Genomic DNA, 20,222 nt, shown 5'->3' with positions numbered 1-20,222 from the left:
GCCGAGAACTGTCGGGAATTACCGGAATAGCCAGGAAAGCCGACATAGAGGGCAGAAGCCAGAACAGCCGAAACTGCCGGGAACTGCCAGAACAGCCGGGAAAGTTGACGCAGTGGGCAGAAGCTGGAACTGTCGGGAAAGCTGACGCAGAGGGCAAAAGCCGGAACAGCCAGAATTGCCAGGAACTGCCGGAACAGCTGGGAAAGTTGACGCAAAGGGTAGAAGTCGGACCTGCCGAGAACTACCGGAACTATTGAGAAAGCTGACGCAGAGGGCAGAAGCTGGAACTATCGGGAACAGTGGGAACTACCGGAACTGTCGGGAACTATCGGAACTGTCGAGAACAGCCGAAACTATCGGATCTGCCGGGAACTGCCGGAACTGCCGAGAACTGTCGGGAACTACCGGAACAGCCGAAGCATCTGTCTCCAAAGGAGAGCAGCATGCAAGGGACAGCTAACTAACATTGAGACAGTTGTATGGTACTTAGCAGCAAATACACCAAGCATGCAATGTTACAACTAGCATGCAAGGGATAGCTAGCATGCTAAGGACAACAAGCATGCTAGGGACAGTATGTTAAGCAAGGTGCAACAAGCACATGGTGGCAAGCATGGTGCAGCAAGCACATTGGGACAACAAAGGTACATGATGCAGTACAGTGACGGGTACAATCATGATTGGTAAAGCATGATTTGATGCAGCATAGTAATGATGGATGCAGCATGGTGAGGTGCAGCACAATGATAGTTGAAGGAGTCACCTTGGAGAATCAGTTGAAGCAGCATGTCTTCAACTGATCGCATGTAGAGGTGATCTATTCTCTTACCTAGAAAGTCAAACAGTTGACTTCTGATGTAAATGTACTATCTCTCTCTCTCTCTCTCTCTCTCTCTCTGTGCTGAACTATTGAAGAACATGGAAGAAGAATTGATCAAGGGTTTCCCCACATTGGGGTTTGTCCCTGGGTAGCGGCACATCTTGTGTCCTCTTGTCTTGGCTTGTCTTCTACGATTTATGTTTATGTTCTATTTGCAATTTACTTTAATGCTGATGTGATTGCTAATCTGGAAAAGATATTGAGCTAACTGTGAAAATTGAAATAAATTTCTCTAAGCATAGAACATACCTAAAATTAACAATTGGAGGGCCTTAGGTGAGCTTATATGTGGATTCATGGTTTTATAAGAGCCTTGTTTTGTAGGGATGATCACCAATGTAGGGCCCAGTCTAGTCATAGTTTTAAAAACCAACTAGTCTGAACCGGAAACCGGTCAAACCGGCCGGTTCACTGGCAAATCAGGCCGAACCAAGCAAAAAACCGGGTTCATGGCCCAATTTCGCTTTTTTCCCACAATAACCGGACCTAACCAACCGCTTTAGTGCCATGGCCACTGCAGACCCACCAAGCCAGTTTTTAGAGGCTTCTTAGGTGGTTTGGAGGGAAACTAAGGGTTGTTTCCCTCCAAAAACACCCTCTCCAAGCCAATAAAAGGAGGTCACCCCCCTCATTTGCCTCACACATCTCATTTGGAGTTTTTGTGAGTTTCATTGGGAGCTTGGAGAGTGGGTCGAGTTTTTGCTGGAATAGTCATCTTGGAGTTGGACTTGGAGCTATTTTGGAGATAGTTTGGAGCTGTTAATAGAGTTGGAATCTTCAAGAGGAGGCTAAGGAAGCTAGTTTGCATTTCCAGGTAAGGATTTTCACTTGAAAATTTCCATATTTCACTGTTGTCCATGTATTTAATTTTTTTATGTGTTCTATGCTATCAAATCTCTAGTTCTATGCTATCAAATTTTGTAGGCTAAATATGCATTTTTTTCTTAAATTTATCTTAGGTTTTCCAGTTTTCTTAGCTGCAATTTTTTATTGGCAAATTTCTTTGCAAATTTCAATTATTTCTAGTCACCATGGCTCCAAAATCCAAGGACACTGCATGGGCTCATTGTGATGTGATTGATGGAAAAATGATATGCAAATTTTGCAATAAATCTATTAGAGGTGGGGGTATTCTCAGGTTGAAACAACACTTGGTTAGGATAAGAGGCCAAGCAAAGCCATGTGAAGCACCAAAAGAAGTGTTAGGTTCTGTTAGGGAAAAATACCTTGCCAAGTTTGAGAAGTTTGAGGAGAATAAGGCTAGGGAGAAGGCTATCCAAGAAGAAATTGCAAGGAAGAGGGAAATATTACAAGCCATGAAAGAGAGTGGGTATGATGATTTTGAGATTCAAGACTCCTCTTTTATCCCTTCCACCAATGACCCCTTTCACTATGTTCCTCCTGCTCTTGGGTCTTATCATCAAGGCCAACAATCTAAAGGAACAAAGAGGCTAAACATCCAAAGTTATTTCTCATCCTTTGCCACCACTGCCTCTGCTAATCCCACTTCCTCCCAGCCAAGTCGTCAACCCACTTTGGATGAACATTGGAAAAAACAATGCAAAGAATCTTCTTTTCAATACATTGCTAGATGGTGGTATGATGCAGATATCCCATTTAATGTTGCTCGCTCACCTTATTACCAAGCTATGTGGGACTTTGTTATAGCTACAGGAAAGAGCTTCAAAGGCCCTATTATGCCTGACTTGAGGGGAGCTCTTTTGCAAAAAGAGATTTCTTCTATTGATAACAGGTTGTTCCATCATGTCAAATGGATGGACCGATGCAAAGAACCGCACTATCATTAATTTCCTTGTTTCTTGCCCTCAAGGAACCATGTTTTTGAGATCAATTGATGCATCTGATAAGGTGAAGGATGCAACCCTTCTATTTGAGCTTTTGGATGAGATTATTTAGGAAGTGGGGGAGCAAAATGTTGTGCATGTCATCACAGATAATGCCCCAAACTATATTCTTGCTGGAAAGATGCTTGAGTCCAAATATAACACCATATTTTGGACTCCATGTGATGCACATTACATATACCTCATGCTTGAGGACAGAGGCAAAGTGGAGTGGGTAAAAAACATTGTTGAGCATGCCAAATGTGTTGAAGGAAATGTAACTAGGTTCGGTCTTCATAAATGTACTTTTGAAATTTGTACTTATTCAAGAAAAGAAATATTATTTTTATAATATATGTCAATGAGTTTCTTGCTCGTTGAAATAGGTCTAGCACATGTTAAGTGCTATAGGTGAGTCAAATGGTCAAGAGAAAATGTTAAAGACCTTAAGGGCATGTCACACCATGTATACATTTGTATACGAGTCAAAGAATATCTCTCCAAGCAACGTCAAAGTCCTCTCCATGCAACGACATCATCAACAAAGCAATTTCGATGCAAAAGAAGTGAAGTCGTCCAAAAGGAGGGACAGAACTCTATATATATTGGCTGTTGTTAAAATTGGCAACTAGGGCCAAACTCCATGTGGGTCATCTTATTTATGGTAGCTGATGTTTTTCCTTGATTCCTCTCGTCGAGAGGTGTAGGATTGATCTAACGATCATCCAATTCCGACAACTATTTATGGAGATATGAATTTATTTGTATTTACTTGACAAATTGTCAAGGTCAGCCAACAACTAAATGTGTGGCACACATGCCCAACACATCATATAAGTACAAGTGAGGTTGAGTCATTATTAACTCATCTCATCTCAACTCATCTTCTCTCTCCTCATCTCATTGGGCCAGCGAAGGAGCAGCTTCTCTCACACGTGCAAGAAGAAGGACACATTTTCTGTTTAGGGCAGCGTTGACTGATTTTAGGGTAACGTTGACTTTTTAGGCAGTGTTGACTTTTCTAGGGATGCATTGACCAAGTGCTGGATTGTTTTGTGAAGCGTTGACCAAGGGCTGACCTGTGCAGGCTGTTTGGGTGCTGCGTTGACCAAAGCGTTGACCGGCTTTGACTGGTTACAGCTCACCGCGGACCAATGTTGCACGAAGCGGGAGCGAAGCGGAAGCGCGGAGCGCGGAAGCGTCATTTTCCAAAAATCTAGGGAGCGAAGCGTCCGCGGAAGCGTCTGCTATATATATATATTTTTATATATTTTTTTGCATTTATACTCAAAACAAACATCCCAAATACCAAATTAATTGTAGAAGACATGAAAACATGCATATTTTTGCATAAATCAAGATAGATATGGCATCCATGATTCCATAATTGTAGAAGACATGAAAACATGCATATTTTTGCATAAATCAAGATAGATATGGCATCCATGATTCCATTGTAGTTACTAGTATGTACAACAATCATCTATATTCTAGCTATTACAAACATACATCAACGGATTAGCTTTAAAGTTATTTTAATTAAATAGATGTGCAACTTAAATTATATTAAGGAATTTAATACTTTATGACAAGGTATTTATTTATTCTTCCAAAATTATATTATTTAATTTTTAATATTCAAAATTATGAAACATTTTAATTTTTTTGGAAGATAAATCAATACCATATTTATAAGTATTTTTTTAATAATCTTAAATTAAAGGAAAGATCATTTTAAATACCAATAATTAGAATAGTGCTTCAATAGTGACTATATTGTCAAAATGGAAATCATTATCACTTATTCTCCACATAAACCACCAATTCCGAAATCATATACAATGTAAAACACCAAAATTATATATTTTTTAATGTTGAAATTGTAAAACATCACAACTTTCTAAAACATAAAACACAATCACAATCATATTTAGATATACATTCTTTTATAATCTTAAAGTAAAAAAGACATAATTTTAAATACTAATAAATAAAATAAAAGTTACAAAGCGACTACATTTTCACAATTACCATCATTATTCTTAGTTCCTATACGCTAAAATACCATTTTTACAATATATGCAAAATAAAATGTCAATTCTGGAATCATATACAATGTCCAACAAACTTTCATTTTGTAACCGTGTAAATTCTAGGTAAATAAACCCAACCGCTTTGGCTTTGAACTGCTTCACACCCTTAGAGTTCACACTGATGTAGCACGAGAATCTCCCCACGTCTCTTACATCTCACATCTCATTGTTCTGTGCGTGCAAACTGCGAATCTCTCCACTTTCACCCAGTGTCCACTGCTTCGGATTGAGTCGACCAACGTTATCTCTACATGGATGAGTAATTATATTCTAGTTACGCAACCGTAATTGCAGGAATCGTTTTTTTTGCCCGGAATCGCGCCACCTCCAAAACGGAATCGCGCTTCCAGTGGGGATTCCGGATCGATTCGCTCCGATCCGCGATTCTGCCTTTGGATCCGGGGGGGGGCGATTCCTGCAACACTGCCGCGGACTACTGATCTTTGACTATTGTTTTGACCGTTGACCAAGGGTTGTTTTGGGCTGCCGAAGTTTGTTGTTGAAGACCGAGTTCTTCAAGGTTGACTAGAGGTCAATCCGGGGCTGTTTGACTAAGTTTGACTTTGCTGATTTAGGGTTTGTTGCTGTTGTCATAAAATTACAGATTTTTGAATTTCGACTATTACTCTCTGCTGAACTATTGAAGATTAAAGAAGAATTTATCAAAGGGTTTCCCCGCATTGGGGTTTGTCCTTGGCTAGCCGCCACATCTTGTGTCTCTTGTCTTGGCTTGTTTTCTGTCGATCTATTAATGTTCTATCAGCATTTTACTTTATGTTTATGTGATTGCTAAATAGTGACTAATAAGAAGAAATCGAAGTAAACTGCACTAAGCATAGAACATACCATAAATTAACATGGTATCGGAGCTAAGGTGAAGACAAAGCCCAAGCAAGAGCAAGAGCAATCACTAAAGGCTGTTGAAGTAATCTCGAAGACTTCATGGGGTCCTCATCACACTTCCCCGCTGAAGACAAGCTCCTTGAGAAGTCTGACTATCACGAATGGAAGATGTCTCTCGATCTGACATTAGAAAAGCAGGAAGTGTTGGACAATGTGAGGGGGCAAAATCGTTGAGCCTCCATCAAATGCATCTGCTGCTGCTAGGAACAAGTGGACTAGGGGAGAAGTCAAAGCAAAGAAGATCATCCGGGACTCTATCGACAAGCACCTGGTGGCCTATGTTTCCAAGCTGACCACCTCCAAGGAAATCTACAATAGACTGGTAAGTTTATTTAAAGTTAATGATGCAAATTAAGTTTTGTTTCTTAAGAATAAGCTGAAGGAAATTAAGAAGGACAAAGATGAGAGTATGCAAGCATACTTCTTAAGGATCACTGAGATCAAGAATGATCTCCTATCAATTGGGGAAGTCATTCCTGACAGGGAACTGACCATCACAACTCTCGGAGGGCTCCCATCTAAATGTTATATATTCAAAACCACTCTTCTCAATAATAATGTAAATCCCGGAGTTGAGGAATTGATGGCAAGATGCATTCAAGAAGAAACAAGGATGGAAGAGCAGGAAATGCCTGCACTTAGAGGCAATCTCGTTGCATTCTCCTCTCATGCTAAAAGGAGAAACAATTCCAGGGCTAAATCTAAAGGAAAGGTCGGACCGAAGGGTGGAAGAAAAGGAAGATGTTACAATTGCAACAAAATGGGCCACTATGCAAGGGAGTGCCCTGATAAAAAGGACTCACATCATGACGATGATCAAAATCACTCCCAAGGCAATCAAAGGAATGGCAGGTTCAATGGCAAAGGAAAGAGAAATGTTGGAAATCAAGGAAGTGGTCAACCCTCCAAGAAGGCAAGAAACTCCAAGTATGAATCTAACGTTGTTAACAATAAGAAAGATGAATATTATCTACCAGCGGGCCTCTCTACTACTACTCCCCCGGACTTGCTGGGAAATTGGCTTATTGATAGTGGTGCCTCAAGGCACTTCACTGGTTACAAAGAAGCTCTCTCTAATCTGATAGAGAAGGAGACCAACATGGAAATTGTTCTTGGGGACAACTCAAAATATCCCGTGAAAGGCATAGGGAATGTCACTCTTCAATTGAATTAGGGTAATACAATTCATTTGCAAGAAGTCCTATATGTACCTGATCTCAAAAAGACCCTGGTGTCCATTTCGGCAATGGAAGACAAAGGCTATAAGGTGGCTTTCATCGATGGCAAGGTACGTGTATGGAAAAAGAATTTTAAAGATGCTTTCACTCTTGGGTTTCAAGTTGATTCATTATATCAGGTCAGAGGAAGTCCGTTGGGTGTCATGTCTTGTGACACATCTCTTCAGTCCAAACTATGGCATCGGAGGTTTGCTCACCTTCATTATAAAGCTCTACCCGATGTGAGACAAATGGTGACAAGGATGCCCGAGTTCAAAGTAGAGAAAGAAGGTGTATGCCTGAGATGTGCCGAAGGAAAGCTCAAAAGGCGACCATTCCCCTCAAGCCATAGCAAGACCTCCGATATATTGCAGTTGTTTCACTCAGACATATCTGATATGATCCCTGTGAACTCCTTGGGAGGATATTTATATTACCTCACTTTTTTAGATGATTATTCTCGCAAGACTTGGATATACTTCTTGAAAAAGAAGGACGAAGTGTTCTCCTGGTTTCGTCACTTCAAAGCCTTGATCGAGAATCAAACCAAAAAGAAGATCAAGATCTTAAGAACTAATAATGGGACTAAGTATGAATCCAATGAGTTCCATGACTTTTGCAAAGACACTGGCATTAAGAGGGAGACTACAACACCATATACTCCTGAGCAGAATGGTGTGGCAAAAAGGAAGAACCATACGATTGTGGAAGTTGTTTGTGGTATGCTCAATGATCAAAGGCTTCTGAAGTTTCTATGGGCCAAAACTGCGAATACCGATGTATATGTGCAAAACTGATGCCCTCATTAAGCATTGGGTTCCAAGACTTCCGAAGAAATGTTCACTGGTAAGAAACCTGACGTATCTCATTTTAGAATTTTTGGAAGTCATGTATATTTTCATGTGCCGAAAAAGAAGGAATAAATTGAGTGCATCTGGAAAGAAAGGTATCTTCGTGGGCTATAGCGAAAATACTAAGAGCTATAGAATCCATGGGGCTAGTCAAAGGGAAGTCGAGATTAGCCATGATGTCACCTTTGACGAAGATATGGCTCTTAGCAAAGTTGACAATCTTCCTACTCTAAGGGAATCTAAAGAAGATGACACTAGGAAACCGAAGGAAAAGGAAGATGAGACGATGCCCGATGTGGAAGAACCTATGGATCCTATTGATCCCCCTCCGCAAGAGCCTTCCTCTTCTAAGAAGAGGCCTTCATGGCTCAGGGGGACACTTGATGATGTCGAAGGACACATTGCACCCAGAGGGACTTTCCGTGAAAGTACCATCATGAGCATGATCATTCAAAATGAGCCTTCGTCGTTCGCAAAAGCTGTCAAGCATCAAGTATGGAAGGATGCCATGACTAAGGAATATGAGTCCATCATGAAGAACGATGTCTGCGATGTGGTCCCCAGACCCTAGGACAAAGCAGTTGTCACTTCGAAATGGCTTTACAAGATAAAGGATGGAGCTAATGGAAGGGCTGAAAATTATAAGGCTCGTTTTGTCGCTTGTGGCTTCTCTCAGAAAGAAGGTATAGACTATGACAAGATATTTGCCCCTGTTGCCTGATATACCACCATCCGCTCGATCATAGCCCTTGCTGCTTCGCAAGGATGGAACCTACATCAGATGGATGTTAAGACCGCATTCTTGCATGGTTCAATCAAAGAAGTCTATGTGGAACAACCCGAAGGATTTGAGATTCATGATCGGGAATCTCATGTGTGCAAGTTGAAGAAAGCCCTCTATGGGCTGAAGCAAGCACCCCGAGCGTGGTATGAGAGGATCGATAGCTACTTGATGAAGTTGGGATTCACTAGGAGTGAAGCCAACCCTAACCTTTACTTTAAGGTTGAAGATGACAAACCTCTCATATTGGTGTTGTACGTTGACGACCTCTTTCTGACAAGTGTAGACCCTCTCATTCACAAATGTAAGAGGGAGTTGGCTTCTGAGTTTGAGATGAAGGACCTAGGACTGATGCACTATTTCCTAGGACTAGAAGTCTGGCAGAAGCCAAGGGAGATTTTCCTATCTCAAGGAAAATATGTGGTGAAGATATTGGAGAGATTTGGTATGGTGGACTGCAAGCTCGTGACTACCCCGATGGAGCTTGACTTCAAGAAGTTAAGCGGTAGTGTTGTCAAACCTGTTTTACAAAATGCTATCGAGTATCGTCAACCATCAGAGCAATGATGTTCTTGGTGAACTCCCATCCGAATATATGTTTTGCAATCAACACGTTGAGTCAACATATGGTTGAGCCTCACCACACACATTGGATTGGTACCAAGAATCTATTGAGATACCTTCGTGGCACAATCACTCATGGGATGAGATACACTGTCGGAGATGTGAGATTACATGGATATACCGATGTTGATTGGGCAGGCAGTGACATGGACCGAAAGAGCACTTTCGGGTGTTGTTTCTCTTTGGGATCTGCCTCGATATCCTAGATGAGCAGGAAGCAGAAGTCGGTGGCTTTGAGCACCGCTAAGGCAGAGTACATTGCTGCGAGTATGGCATCTTGTGAGGCGATCTAGTTGCAGAAGCTCTTTAGTGAGTTGTTTAGATTTACATTGGATACTACCGTGATCCTGTGTGACAACCAGAGCGGTATTCGTTTATCAAAGAATCTCGTATTTCATGATCACTCCAAGCATATCGATATCAAGTACCACTATATCCGGGATATGGTGCAGCGGGAAGCAATAAGGCTCCAACATATCGGTATAGATGAGCAAGTCGCCGACATTTTGACGAAGCCCCTGGGAAAGGTCAAATTCTTGACTTTCCGAGAATGACTTGGTGTCGTTGAGAGACCCTCTTATGAGGGTCATGTATGATGCATACATTGAGCTCTGGGAGCTCCGGGGGGCTTGGGGTACTTCTTGGAGCGACATGCAACCACAGGGTGACTCACCCTCCCCTAGTGGTGCGCTATGTACAAGGTGAAAGGTTCAACCTTCCCCTGTGATACCCCGTGGCGACTTTGGGACAAGATGATTAGTTCTCCTGTCAAGGCATCCTACCCATGAAATATGGGACTCATGGGAAGTACCTCTCATCTGATCAATGAGTAGGGAAATGGGGTTATGGACCATTAGTAGTATTATCGATGGACGCATCGTTGTATTTACCGTACTCCCTGGCCTGGTCAGAGGAAATTGTCTTAGTTGTTAAAAAATTCTCCATCAATTTTTTCAACCTGGAGTACACCACAAGCAGGCTGGCCTGGTCAGATTTAAGTGATGCTTCTCTGCAACAAATCTTGTTTGCCAAAACTCGAAATGATTTTGCAATATGACTTTTCCAGGGAGCATTAGAAAAATATCATGACAAATTTCTCCCTTTGGAGAAGATTTAATTGGATTACAAACCTCCTAAACAAATGGTTTAGCTGCCTGAAAAGATTATGTTCCTCTAGTAGAACATACAATCCTGGTTCTCTATGAGGGCAGTACCTCATTTTATTTCTCTCACTTTCTGTCTCTTACTTTATTTAAGAGCTAGTTCTGTGCTCCCACTTTTATCAATACATGTGTACTCAGCAGTCCCACTGACCTGCTTTTGCGGTCATTTGTTGGAATTAATACACTTATCTTATCTTATCTACTATGTTCATCACCTCAGTTACATATTATTTCATGGTAGAGTGGCTAGCACTAATACAGCTCGCTCTAAGTTTTGTTATTTAATAGTTATATTATGTGCATGCAGATTAAGCCAGATTAAGTTACACGGGAATCTGAAAACAGTGCACAACAATATGATTCGTCATGTGGCAGACTACAGATTGCTATCAACATATAGCAAACATATCCATTGGTAAGCTTGGCTGCTTTTTTTTAGAAACGAAATGACTGATTGAACAAACTACACTTGCATAACTCACTATTCATTCTATTTTTAATCTAGATTCTAAGCTCCAATGGACATATCCTCCCTCAATTTATATATGTCCCCCATTCTCCGTATACATAAGCAACGTTTCATTGTTATTAGATTCCAAAAAAACGCAAAACTTATTACACTTTTGATGTTTTGTGCTCGTGATCATGCCTAGAAAACTCAAATATCCAGGTGGGGTTGAGATTTCGCCCTTTGGGTTTTAGCCAGTCTCTAAACCTCGAGTTAACATTGATTGGTCTAGAAAAGTTTAACTGGCACCCTGTGATAAAAGTTGTTAAGCTTTGTTGTTTTCTGTGCATTATAACCAGGACATCCCTAGGTGGCGTTAAAATTATGGTTTTCAACCGCCTGTGAAGCTCAGTTGCACATTGATTGGTCCAGATAGAAATAGTCGACGCACTACAATCTGCCAAAGTTGTTTTTTATTATGAACAGGAACATATAAAAGTCCTAGCACTTTGTTTTGCTCAACTTCGAACTTTTTTCCCTGAATCATGACAGTTGATGTATAGTATCGAGTTCCATTCAATTTCTCAACGATTATCCAGCAAACCAACAGGGCACTGGTTAACTAATGAGGCTGGTGAATGCTAATTCATCCGCCTGGGTTCCACTCTCGCTGTGGTATACCCAATAGCATGTGCTTCAAAGAATCAGGCCAGGAACATGTCCCTGGCGAACTCGGTGGAATAACCAACTCTCATACCTGAAACCTAGAGCCAACGAAGTCCACCCTCTGTACTGTAGCCCCTCGACATAATTCTAGTGATTCATGCATATAACTGGAAATAAAAATAAACAGACAAAATGACAGAAAAATAAATAAATAGCTGAGACAAAATAGAGTACGAAACCAACCTGGAGAGAATGGATGTTTCTCTTATACTTCATCTGGTCACTAATAATACGGTTTGGCTCCCATTTTGAGGCCTTCCGGCCTTCGTTTAACCAGCACCTCTCCGACGATGCAACCGCCCTGCCCCAGTGATCCGACGAGCATCTTGACCTGTATAAATCGAAGGACAGTGTCTCCGGCAAGCGTTCTTTCATCGTTTCCTCGTAAGAACGTCTTTCGGGTGCAAATGGCTGCATTTGAAATGCTTTGGAAATCCCCATTCTCCAAACCCTAAACTGATCAAATGAATAATTGGCCGGATTAAACTTTCCATTCGAATAGCAAGCTTCGGGAAGCCCTAATCCGTGAAGCTCCCGGTAGAATAGAGTTGTCAGGCGACACAGAAGTCCCATAGATTTCTCATTAAACTGAGGTTTGAACTATGTGTTCTTAGTTCTGATAAATAGTGGAGGATCTAGATGTAAAGAAAAAGTTTCTTTGCCATTTGGAACTGGATGAGATGACCCCGCCGCTGCGAGAATTTAGAATCAAAATCTGTCGGAATGGGATTCGCTTCAATGAATTGCTGCAATGTTTTTATGTTTTCGAATACAGTATCTAACGAACAAATTTTAAATTTTCTTTTCCAACCCAATTAACACTCCCATTTTGGATCGATAGATAACGATCGAGAGAGAAATTTTGAAGTATTCGAACCTAAAGGTCGGTAGCATGGTCTTGGTTTTTCAGCGAGCCGAAATTTTTCTTCCCTTTCCATTTGTTTTTCAAAATTTGATAAATTATGTTTTTTTGAAAATTTGATAAATTAAATTGTTTATTAGTAGGTTTGAAATGTCTACTCACAAATAATTTTATATGATTAATACGAAAATTAATTTTAAATCATTATTATGGATTATAAAATAAAAGTGTGAGATCAAAAATGGTTTAAAATTTCCGAGAGCAAAGTCCTTAATATTAATATTAATATGGTGAATTTATCTTTAAAATATATTTTATATTGAATTACTTTTATGATTAAACAAGTGTAATATGTAGCATTGTTTTTTAACATTTATGTTTTATGCAAAATGTAACTGATAGAAGAAGTTATTGTAACTAAGATAAAAAGAATACTACTACTATGTAAAAAATTGCATATGGATATAACTATTTTTTAACACATTTTTCTAGATAGATTTACTATATTGTGTAGCAAATTTTAAATGGAATGAGAAGCAAATCAATTTTTATATATTGATCTTATGCATAGAACTATTGTTCTAAAGGTAGATGAAGTTGTTTTGTAAATAAAATGTCAAAATCTATAGGTTATAAATAAATTACATTGAAGTAGTAGAACATTTTTTAATTAATTTTGAAACAATAAATATTATTATGAAACTTATTTAGAGTATATCATAATTAATATTTTTAGTTCCTGCCCTGTCAGGGACTATAGGATTCGCCTTGTGATCAAATTGCATTGATCGTTCATTATTTTGCTTTTTTTTGTCATTTTAGCCAAAGTTTCATGAAAATGTGGATTTTTTTTTCTATTTTGCATGAATTCAAAAATAATTTTATAATTTCTTGAAAATCTTATTTCTAATTTCTGATTGGCCCAGCAGCTTCCGATGGGACATAATTCCCGTAGTGGAGAGTGTTTTGTTTTTGCTATTTGTTAATACCTGACAATTGATTTAAAAATAAATAAAAATCTAATTTTATGAATAATCATTTGGATAGTAAACGCTCTGACATTAACACTAACACTGACATTGTTAAGGTACTGCTCTTCCCCATGATTACAGAACTGACGCGGTTGTAGGTCATTTGCATAGGCAGGGGAGGGGTGGGGGTGGCAGGGTACACAAGTCATTGTGTGGAGATACTTTTACAAATTTCTAGATCGTATATCGTATGAATGTTTACGGAGGACGGGGTATGTGCGGGAGAACGGGGAATATTATCATGTTTCGTTGTGCGGATTATGAAGTTTGTGCGGGAGAGTAGTTGCGTAGAGCTTTTGATTTTAGAGCTATGTATCTTTGTGGAATGATTAATATTGTTAATTGCAATATTCTGATTTTTCCAGGCTATGCAGTCTTGATTTGCATTATCAGATGAGCATCAAGCAGTGCTTGTTGATCTCTTTCTAGTTTGGTTTGGCTAAAAGTTAATAGGTCAAGCTTGTATAGTGGTGGTTGTGTGGAGGAAGCATGTGGTTGTTCGAACGGAAGCATGTGCAGAGGAAGTTGTGCGAAGATTGGCGTTAGTCTATGAATTCAGTATTGTTCTGAGCGTTGGTGTTAGAATTGAATCTTTGCGGAGGATGGGGTATGTGCGAGAGATTTCATTGTGCGAAGCTTGTACTGTGTTAAGCTTTTATGGCAAATTAGTACGGGGTATTTTCAGGAGAACTATGATTATGTATGGTATGAACGTATGTGCAGGAGAAGAAACGCGTGCGAATGCGATAGATTCCATTGTGTGGAGCTTTTGCTATGTTGAGCTTTTATGGCAAAGACTAAATTATGACGGGGTATTTTCAAGAGAACTATGATTATGTATCGTATGAAGGTATGTGCAGAAGAACTGGGAATATTATTATGTTATGGTGTGTGGAGCCTTTACTCTGCGGAGATGGCATATGCTTGTCGATTTTTCGAACAAATCTAATACTTTTACCAATTTTCAGTTCATATATTATATGAATGTTTACAAAAGATGGAGCAGGGATTTTACTGTGTGGAGTATGAAGAATGTGCAGCAGAGCAATTGCGTAGAGATTTGATTAGGATGGGGTACAAAGTTTGTGCGAAAGATTTCATTGTGCGGAGCTTTTATTAGGACTGGTATTTCTGGGATAATTGGGGGTGCATTAGTGCTAGAATTGAATGTTTATGGAGGACGGGGCATGTGCGGGAGATTTCGTTGTGCAAAGCTTTTACTGTGTTAGGACAGGGTATTTTTAGGAGAACTATGATTATGTATTAAATTAAGGTGTGTGCAAGAGAAAAAGTGTGTGAATGCGGTAGATTTCATTGTGCAGAGCTTTTACTATGTTGAGCTTTTATGGCAAAGACAAAATTAAGACGGGGTATTTTCGAGACAGTTATGATTATGTATTATATGAAGGTATGTGCAGGAGAATAGGGAATATTATTATGTTTCAGTGTGTTGAGCTTTCACTATGTGGAGATGACGTATGCTTGTCGATTTCTCGAACAAATCTAATACTTTGACAAATTTTCAAATCGTATATCGTATGAATGTTTATGAAAGACGAAGCAGATTTTTTTTGTGCAGAGTACGAAGTATGTACAGCGAAGCAATTGCATAGAGCTTTGATTAGGACCGGGTATGAATTTTGTGCAAGAAGCTTCATTGTGCAAAGCTTTTATTAGGACTGGGTATTTCCAGGATAACTAGGGGTACATGTGGAAATTAAATAAGGTGGGGTATGTTTATTGATTTGTTGAACAAATCTAATACTTTTACACATTCCCTGATGGTATATCATATAAATGTTTATGGAGGACGGGGTATGTGCAAGAGAGCGGGGAATATTATTATGTTTTGTTGTACAAAGATTTTGTTGTTCGGATATGCAGTATCTGTGGGGGAGCAATTGTGTAGAGCTTTTCTTTTAGGACTATGAATCTTTGTAGAGGATGGGGTGTTTGTGGGAGAATATAATGATTAAATTTGTTAATTTTCATTGTTGTTGATATCGTCTGGGCTCATAATTACAGATAACAGTTTATATAAGGCAACAGAAGCTCGAACAATACTCCAAGCTCTTAAACGCAATTTGCAAAGAGAAAACACTACACGCCCCATTGTTTTGTCTATCACTGCAAATAGTGTTTTCCCCCTTACTATACTAGCTATTTCAAATATTTGCAGTCTCGTTTCCCTAGAAATCACCACTTGCCACTATTTTGCATTTGAAACATGCTACAAAGATAAAACTGTCATCCAAATTTTTCATCGTCTCGATTTTTGTCCTCTGATTAATAGAAAACAGAGTTGCAAATAATTACAAGTCATCTCAACATTCAATTCACCGAGTACACATCTGCTCACGCATTCAGAAAACCACATAAGCACGAAAACATCAAATCTAGAAACATGATTTTTGTACACTTTGAACATAACACAAATGCATATATGTGAAAATAGAGCATTTCTTATGCGAATAAATAATGTGTGGAACATGTGACAGGGATGGATGTATGGAAGTAGAAACGTAGAAATACGTACCTTTCCACTAAGAAATCGATAAAGCAAGTGTGTAGTTAGAACCATGTTCAAAAATACGTCCCCAAATAAGAATTAGAAAAGAGATTTGTATATTTATTATCTTAATAAACTTTGCACAAAACTTTCACATAACATCCGCACATGCATAACAACCTCAGCACAACTTTGTTCGCACAACTACTTCTGCACTCAATAATGCCCTTAATTGACATTCAAAAACTAATATTAATTAATGATTATACATTGTGAAATATGTCCCTAAATAACAATTAAAAAACGAGATTTGTATATTTATTATCTTAGTAAACTTTGAACAAAACTTTAGCATAACATCTGCACACACACACAACCTCTGCACATGATGTCTTTCACATATCATCTATTCTCTTTTCTTTAATTCTATTAAATTTATTATACAATTTAATTGAAAAAGCAAATGTGTGCAAAAATAATAATTTGATGTTCATAACACAATAAGGCTTATGGATATTTCGTCAAGAAAATAAAGTTTGTGTATAAATAAATTCAATGTACCTATTACTCAATTAAAACTATAAGCTTTGTTCCCAAAATATGATGTATTCATTTTCTTCTTAACCCTAAATGCCTAATGTGTCAAGTGACGCAAATAGAGGAGAGGAGATTTGAACCTGGTAGCGATGATCATTTATCACTTATGGTACCTGCATAGTGAACTCCCTGAAATATCTTGTTTACGATGTTATAGAATTTGGATGGGGAAAGTCGCTAAGCGTGCAGACATAAAAGTTGATTACGTCACCTTAGTGACATTCGTAGGGCTCAAGTTTTGGATATCAATGAATTTGGATCATAACACATCGGCAAATAATATAAGCTCTTGTTCGTTGTAAATAATCATTTAACTCTTCTTTGAATTAATAGCATGGCATTATCTATTGCTTGCGTGACTTTTTGCACTACTCAGTTATTTTGTTGCGTTCATTCTATTTGTTTTGGTTTTATAGTTACAGTTGATTCACAGGACTTGCTATTTTCGGTAGATGATTATTGCATTGTGTTGAGGATAATGTAACATGTTAATATGTGTTAAGCATATTTTGTCAATTATAATGTCATGTGTTGAGGATACGGGGATATGATATAACAATTAATGGCAAGTGCATCATTCTTGTTTCCTTACGATTGCATCATATGCCCATATTCTCAGCACATGATATTGTGATCGAGTAGGGGCTCCTGGTAATCGTAGGGCTTCTCTTCGGAGCATTTTTGTGCATTTGGACCATAGAAGACCGACAAACAATATAAGCTTTCACTTGTTCTAGATATTGCTTTAGCTCTCATTTGAATTATTAACATGGCATTATCTATTGTTGGCGCGATTGCAAGAATTGCCATTTTCAGTAGACGATTATTGTACTCACTTTATCATTAGTACTTGTAGATCGAGATCAATACACTTATGTGTAAAAACTATGTGAAATATTTTTAGTTCAGTTCGTAAAGGATAACTTACACGTGGTATTTCTCAAATTCATAGCAATCGATTCAGAAATAGCGACAGTTGTTTTATTTCAATACATTTGTGATTATTATAGCAATTATGGTACCTGTTTTGTATTTTGAAAGATTGCTTACTCGCAGCTTCGCTAACTTTCTGTCGTCAATATTGCATTGAAGGCTTGCAACAGTTAAAAATCTAGATTAGATAATAGTGTATCAAGATAAAGATAAGGATGATTAAACTGTGATTAGGAAATAACGTCGACTGATTTACTTCAATTCAATTTCATTGTTATTATTATAGGAATTATGATAATTTATTCGCATTCAGATATGAATTGCATTGAATTATTTACAGTGACTTCCCCAGGTTGTATTGCATTTGTAACAGTGTATCTAGATAACGATGACGTGATTAAACTGTGATTAGGAAATAACGTCATCTGCTTTCTTTTAATTCAATTGCCATCTCTCTACGAGGAGCAGAAAGATAAGTTTATCTTCTCGAGGAGCAAAAGTCGTGATCAGTTAAATGTTGGCGGTGGCAGGCTACAGAACTCGTTGTGCGCATATACTTTTACAAATTTCCATATTGTATATCGTATGAATGTTTACGGAGGATGAGGTATGTGCGGGAGAACGAGGAATATTATCATGTTTAGTTGTGCGAAGCTTTTACTGTGTGGATTACGAAGTTTATGCAAGAGAGCATTTGCATAGAGCTTTTGATTTTAGAGCTATGTATCTTTGCGGAATAATTAATTAGGCCGATAGGCCTTTCCTATGCATCAACTTTTCGTCAACACTTTTACTCTGAGCCGTTGGATCAGATGAGACATTTTCAACCGTGGATGTGAACCAGAAAAGGAAAAAACGGAAAATCAAGAAAACATGGAAAGTCAAGAAAACCGAACTGCTCGTTTTGACAAAACTCAAAATTTTCCTTGCTGTTTCTATTATAAAGCTTTCCTCCCTTTGCCTCTTCAATGCAATTGCCATGCTTTTCATTCAATTGCTAGTAATATTAATATATATAAAATACCGGTGTAACCATCCAATTTATACATCATAATTCCGCTCGAAGCAGTATCGGAGACGTGGCACATTTACACGGTAACTACCCGCCAAGTGGCCCTCATATCAAATGACAAATAGGGGCAAAAGTGTGGTAAATTTTGAGAAAAGGAGTCTCCATTACGGTAATTAACTGACAGACTGGCAATACGTGAGTGAGTACAGGCAAACAAACATTATTTAAATGGAGTCGTGGGACCACTGGGGGCCGATTTTTATGATCGCAGTTAAGTTTAGTAGAGTGCCAGTCAAGTTACCATTCCCTATAAATTTTCTCGGTCACGCAGCTATTTCTTCATTGAACTCTGATTCATTTCCACTGGCTTGATACACAGTCCAGTCGAATCGGGTCTTGAGGATGGCATTTGTAGGTTGTCAAGAAGGGGGTCGTGTAGCCTGCTCGTGGGCTCTCAATGTGCGTCCTTCGACGATTTCTTCTACCCCAGTTGGGCTGTCGATCATGTCATGTCCCAAGGGGAGTTGCTCCAGCTCAAACTTGATAACATTTCTGGTATTTATATATATTCTATTTTTTATCCCATTTCTATGCTTTTACTACTGATTGTGCGTCTGCTGCTTACATCAAGTCAAGTCTCATTAAGGTTGCTCTGTTTTCAGGTGCAGGATTTGCTTCGAAGAGCACATACATCTTCGGAAAAGTGAATGTGCAGATCAAACTCGTTCCCGGGGACTCTGCTGGCACTGTTACTGCATTCTATGTAACTGTCATTTGCCATACAATAGATCGAATTATATTGCATTTCTTGGGTTCTTGATTAAGTTTGATCAATGATTGAATTCATACTTTATACTTGGTTACTGCAGATGTCTTCCCAAGGCGATCAGCATGATGAATTCGACTTTGAATTTTTGGGGAATACTTCTGGGGAGCCGTACGCTGTGCAGACTAACGTTTATTCAAAAGGAGTTGGCAACAGAGAACAGCGTATTTTCTTATGGTTCGACCCAACTGCAGACTTCCATTCCTATTCCTTTCTCTGGAATCGCCAGCAAGTTGTGTGAGTATATATACGATAATTGCCATGCCTAGTTAGTCTATGTATTACAGTGTCTGATGAGCTGGATGTTTGATGCATGCAAGCAGTTTCTTTGTAGATGATGTGCCCGTACGGATATTTTCCAACAATGAGAAAAGAGGAGTCCCGTATCCTCAAACTCAACCGATGGGCGTTTACTCCTCTATATGGAACGCAGACGATTGGGCTACTCAAGGTGGCCTCGTCAAGACGAATTGGAGCCACGAATTGGAGGCTCAGGGAGGAGCTCATTGCAATTGTTGAGTCGCATATCTTATTTTCTTTCCCTTCATTTTGGTTTAAATTCTGTTTTTTTGTTTTGACTGATGCCGAACAAACCATCTTTAATAATTCAATTTAATAATTCTATCGACCTCTCTTTGTACCTTTTGGGACAATTGCTAGTATTCTTAATTTCAATGTTCTGATTTTTCTAGGCTATGTAGTCTTGATCTGCATTATCAGATGAGCATCAGGCAATGCTTGTTGATCTCTTTCTAGTTCGATCCAACTAAAAGTTAATAGAGCATGTGGTTGTTTGAACGTAGTTGTGTGTAGGAAGCGTGTACGAAAGAAGCATGTGTGGAGGAAGTTGTGCGGAGACTAATGTTAATCAATTAATTCAATATTGTTCTGAGCATTAGTGCTAGAACTGAATCTTTGTGGA

The 20,222-nt window shown here is 38.8% G+C and overlaps 2 protein-coding genes across 2 annotated transcripts in view; one reads left to right on the top strand and one right to left on the bottom strand.

Annotated features, from left to right (window-relative positions):
- The window catches only part of LOC149171440 (uncharacterized), a 76,158-nt gene extending 63,753 nt beyond the window's left edge, over positions 1-12,405 (bottom strand). Inside the window, exon 1 of the mRNA XM_089424085.1 lies at positions 11,714-12,405. Coding sequence (XP_089280211.1) covers positions 11,714-12,103 — 390 coding nt within the window. The 5' untranslated portion in view covers positions 12,104-12,405. The remainder of the gene's footprint in view (positions 1-11,713) is intronic.
- Positions 12,406-18,848: 6,443 nt separating this feature from the next.
- LOC149171439 (xyloglucan endotransglucosylase protein 6-like) lies at positions 18,849-19,819 on the top strand. Its single transcript, XM_089424086.1, has 4 exons — positions 18,849-19,029; positions 19,137-19,237; positions 19,344-19,537; positions 19,624-19,819. Exons 1-4 carry the CDS (start codon positions 18,984-18,986, stop codon positions 19,817-19,819), a joined length of 537 nt encoding a protein of 178 aa, XP_089280212.1. The 5' UTR covers positions 18,849-18,983.
- The last annotated feature ends 403 nt before the right edge of the window (positions 19,820-20,222 follow it).

Source organism: Pinus tabuliformis, chromosome 4_2, assembly GCF_031772625.1.
Source record: "Pinus tabuliformis cultivar Carrire ecotype Pingquan chromosome 4_2, CPIR1, whole genome shotgun sequence".
Lineage (NCBI taxonomy): Eukaryota > Viridiplantae > Streptophyta > Pinopsida > Pinales > Pinaceae > Pinus > Pinus tabuliformis.
Note: the sequence above shows the minus strand (reverse complement) of the source record. Positions and strands in the feature narration are given on the sequence as shown.

What these genes read in the sequence shown, in the direction of transcription:
- LOC149171439 (XM_089424086.1), top strand. Translation starts at nt 18,984, where the DNA reads ATGTCCCAAGGGGAGTTGCTCCAGCTCAAACTTGATAACATTTCTG. An exon ending in GCACTGTTACTGCATTCTAT is followed by an intron (nt 19,238 to 19,343) that starts GTAACTGTCATT and finishes TGGTTACTGCAG; the next exon opens with ATGTCTTCCCAAGGCGATCA. An exon ending in TGGAATCGCCAGCAAGTTGT is followed by an intron (nt 19,538 to 19,623) that starts GTGAGTATATAT and finishes GCATGCAAGCAG; the next exon opens with TTTCTTTGTAGATGATGTGC.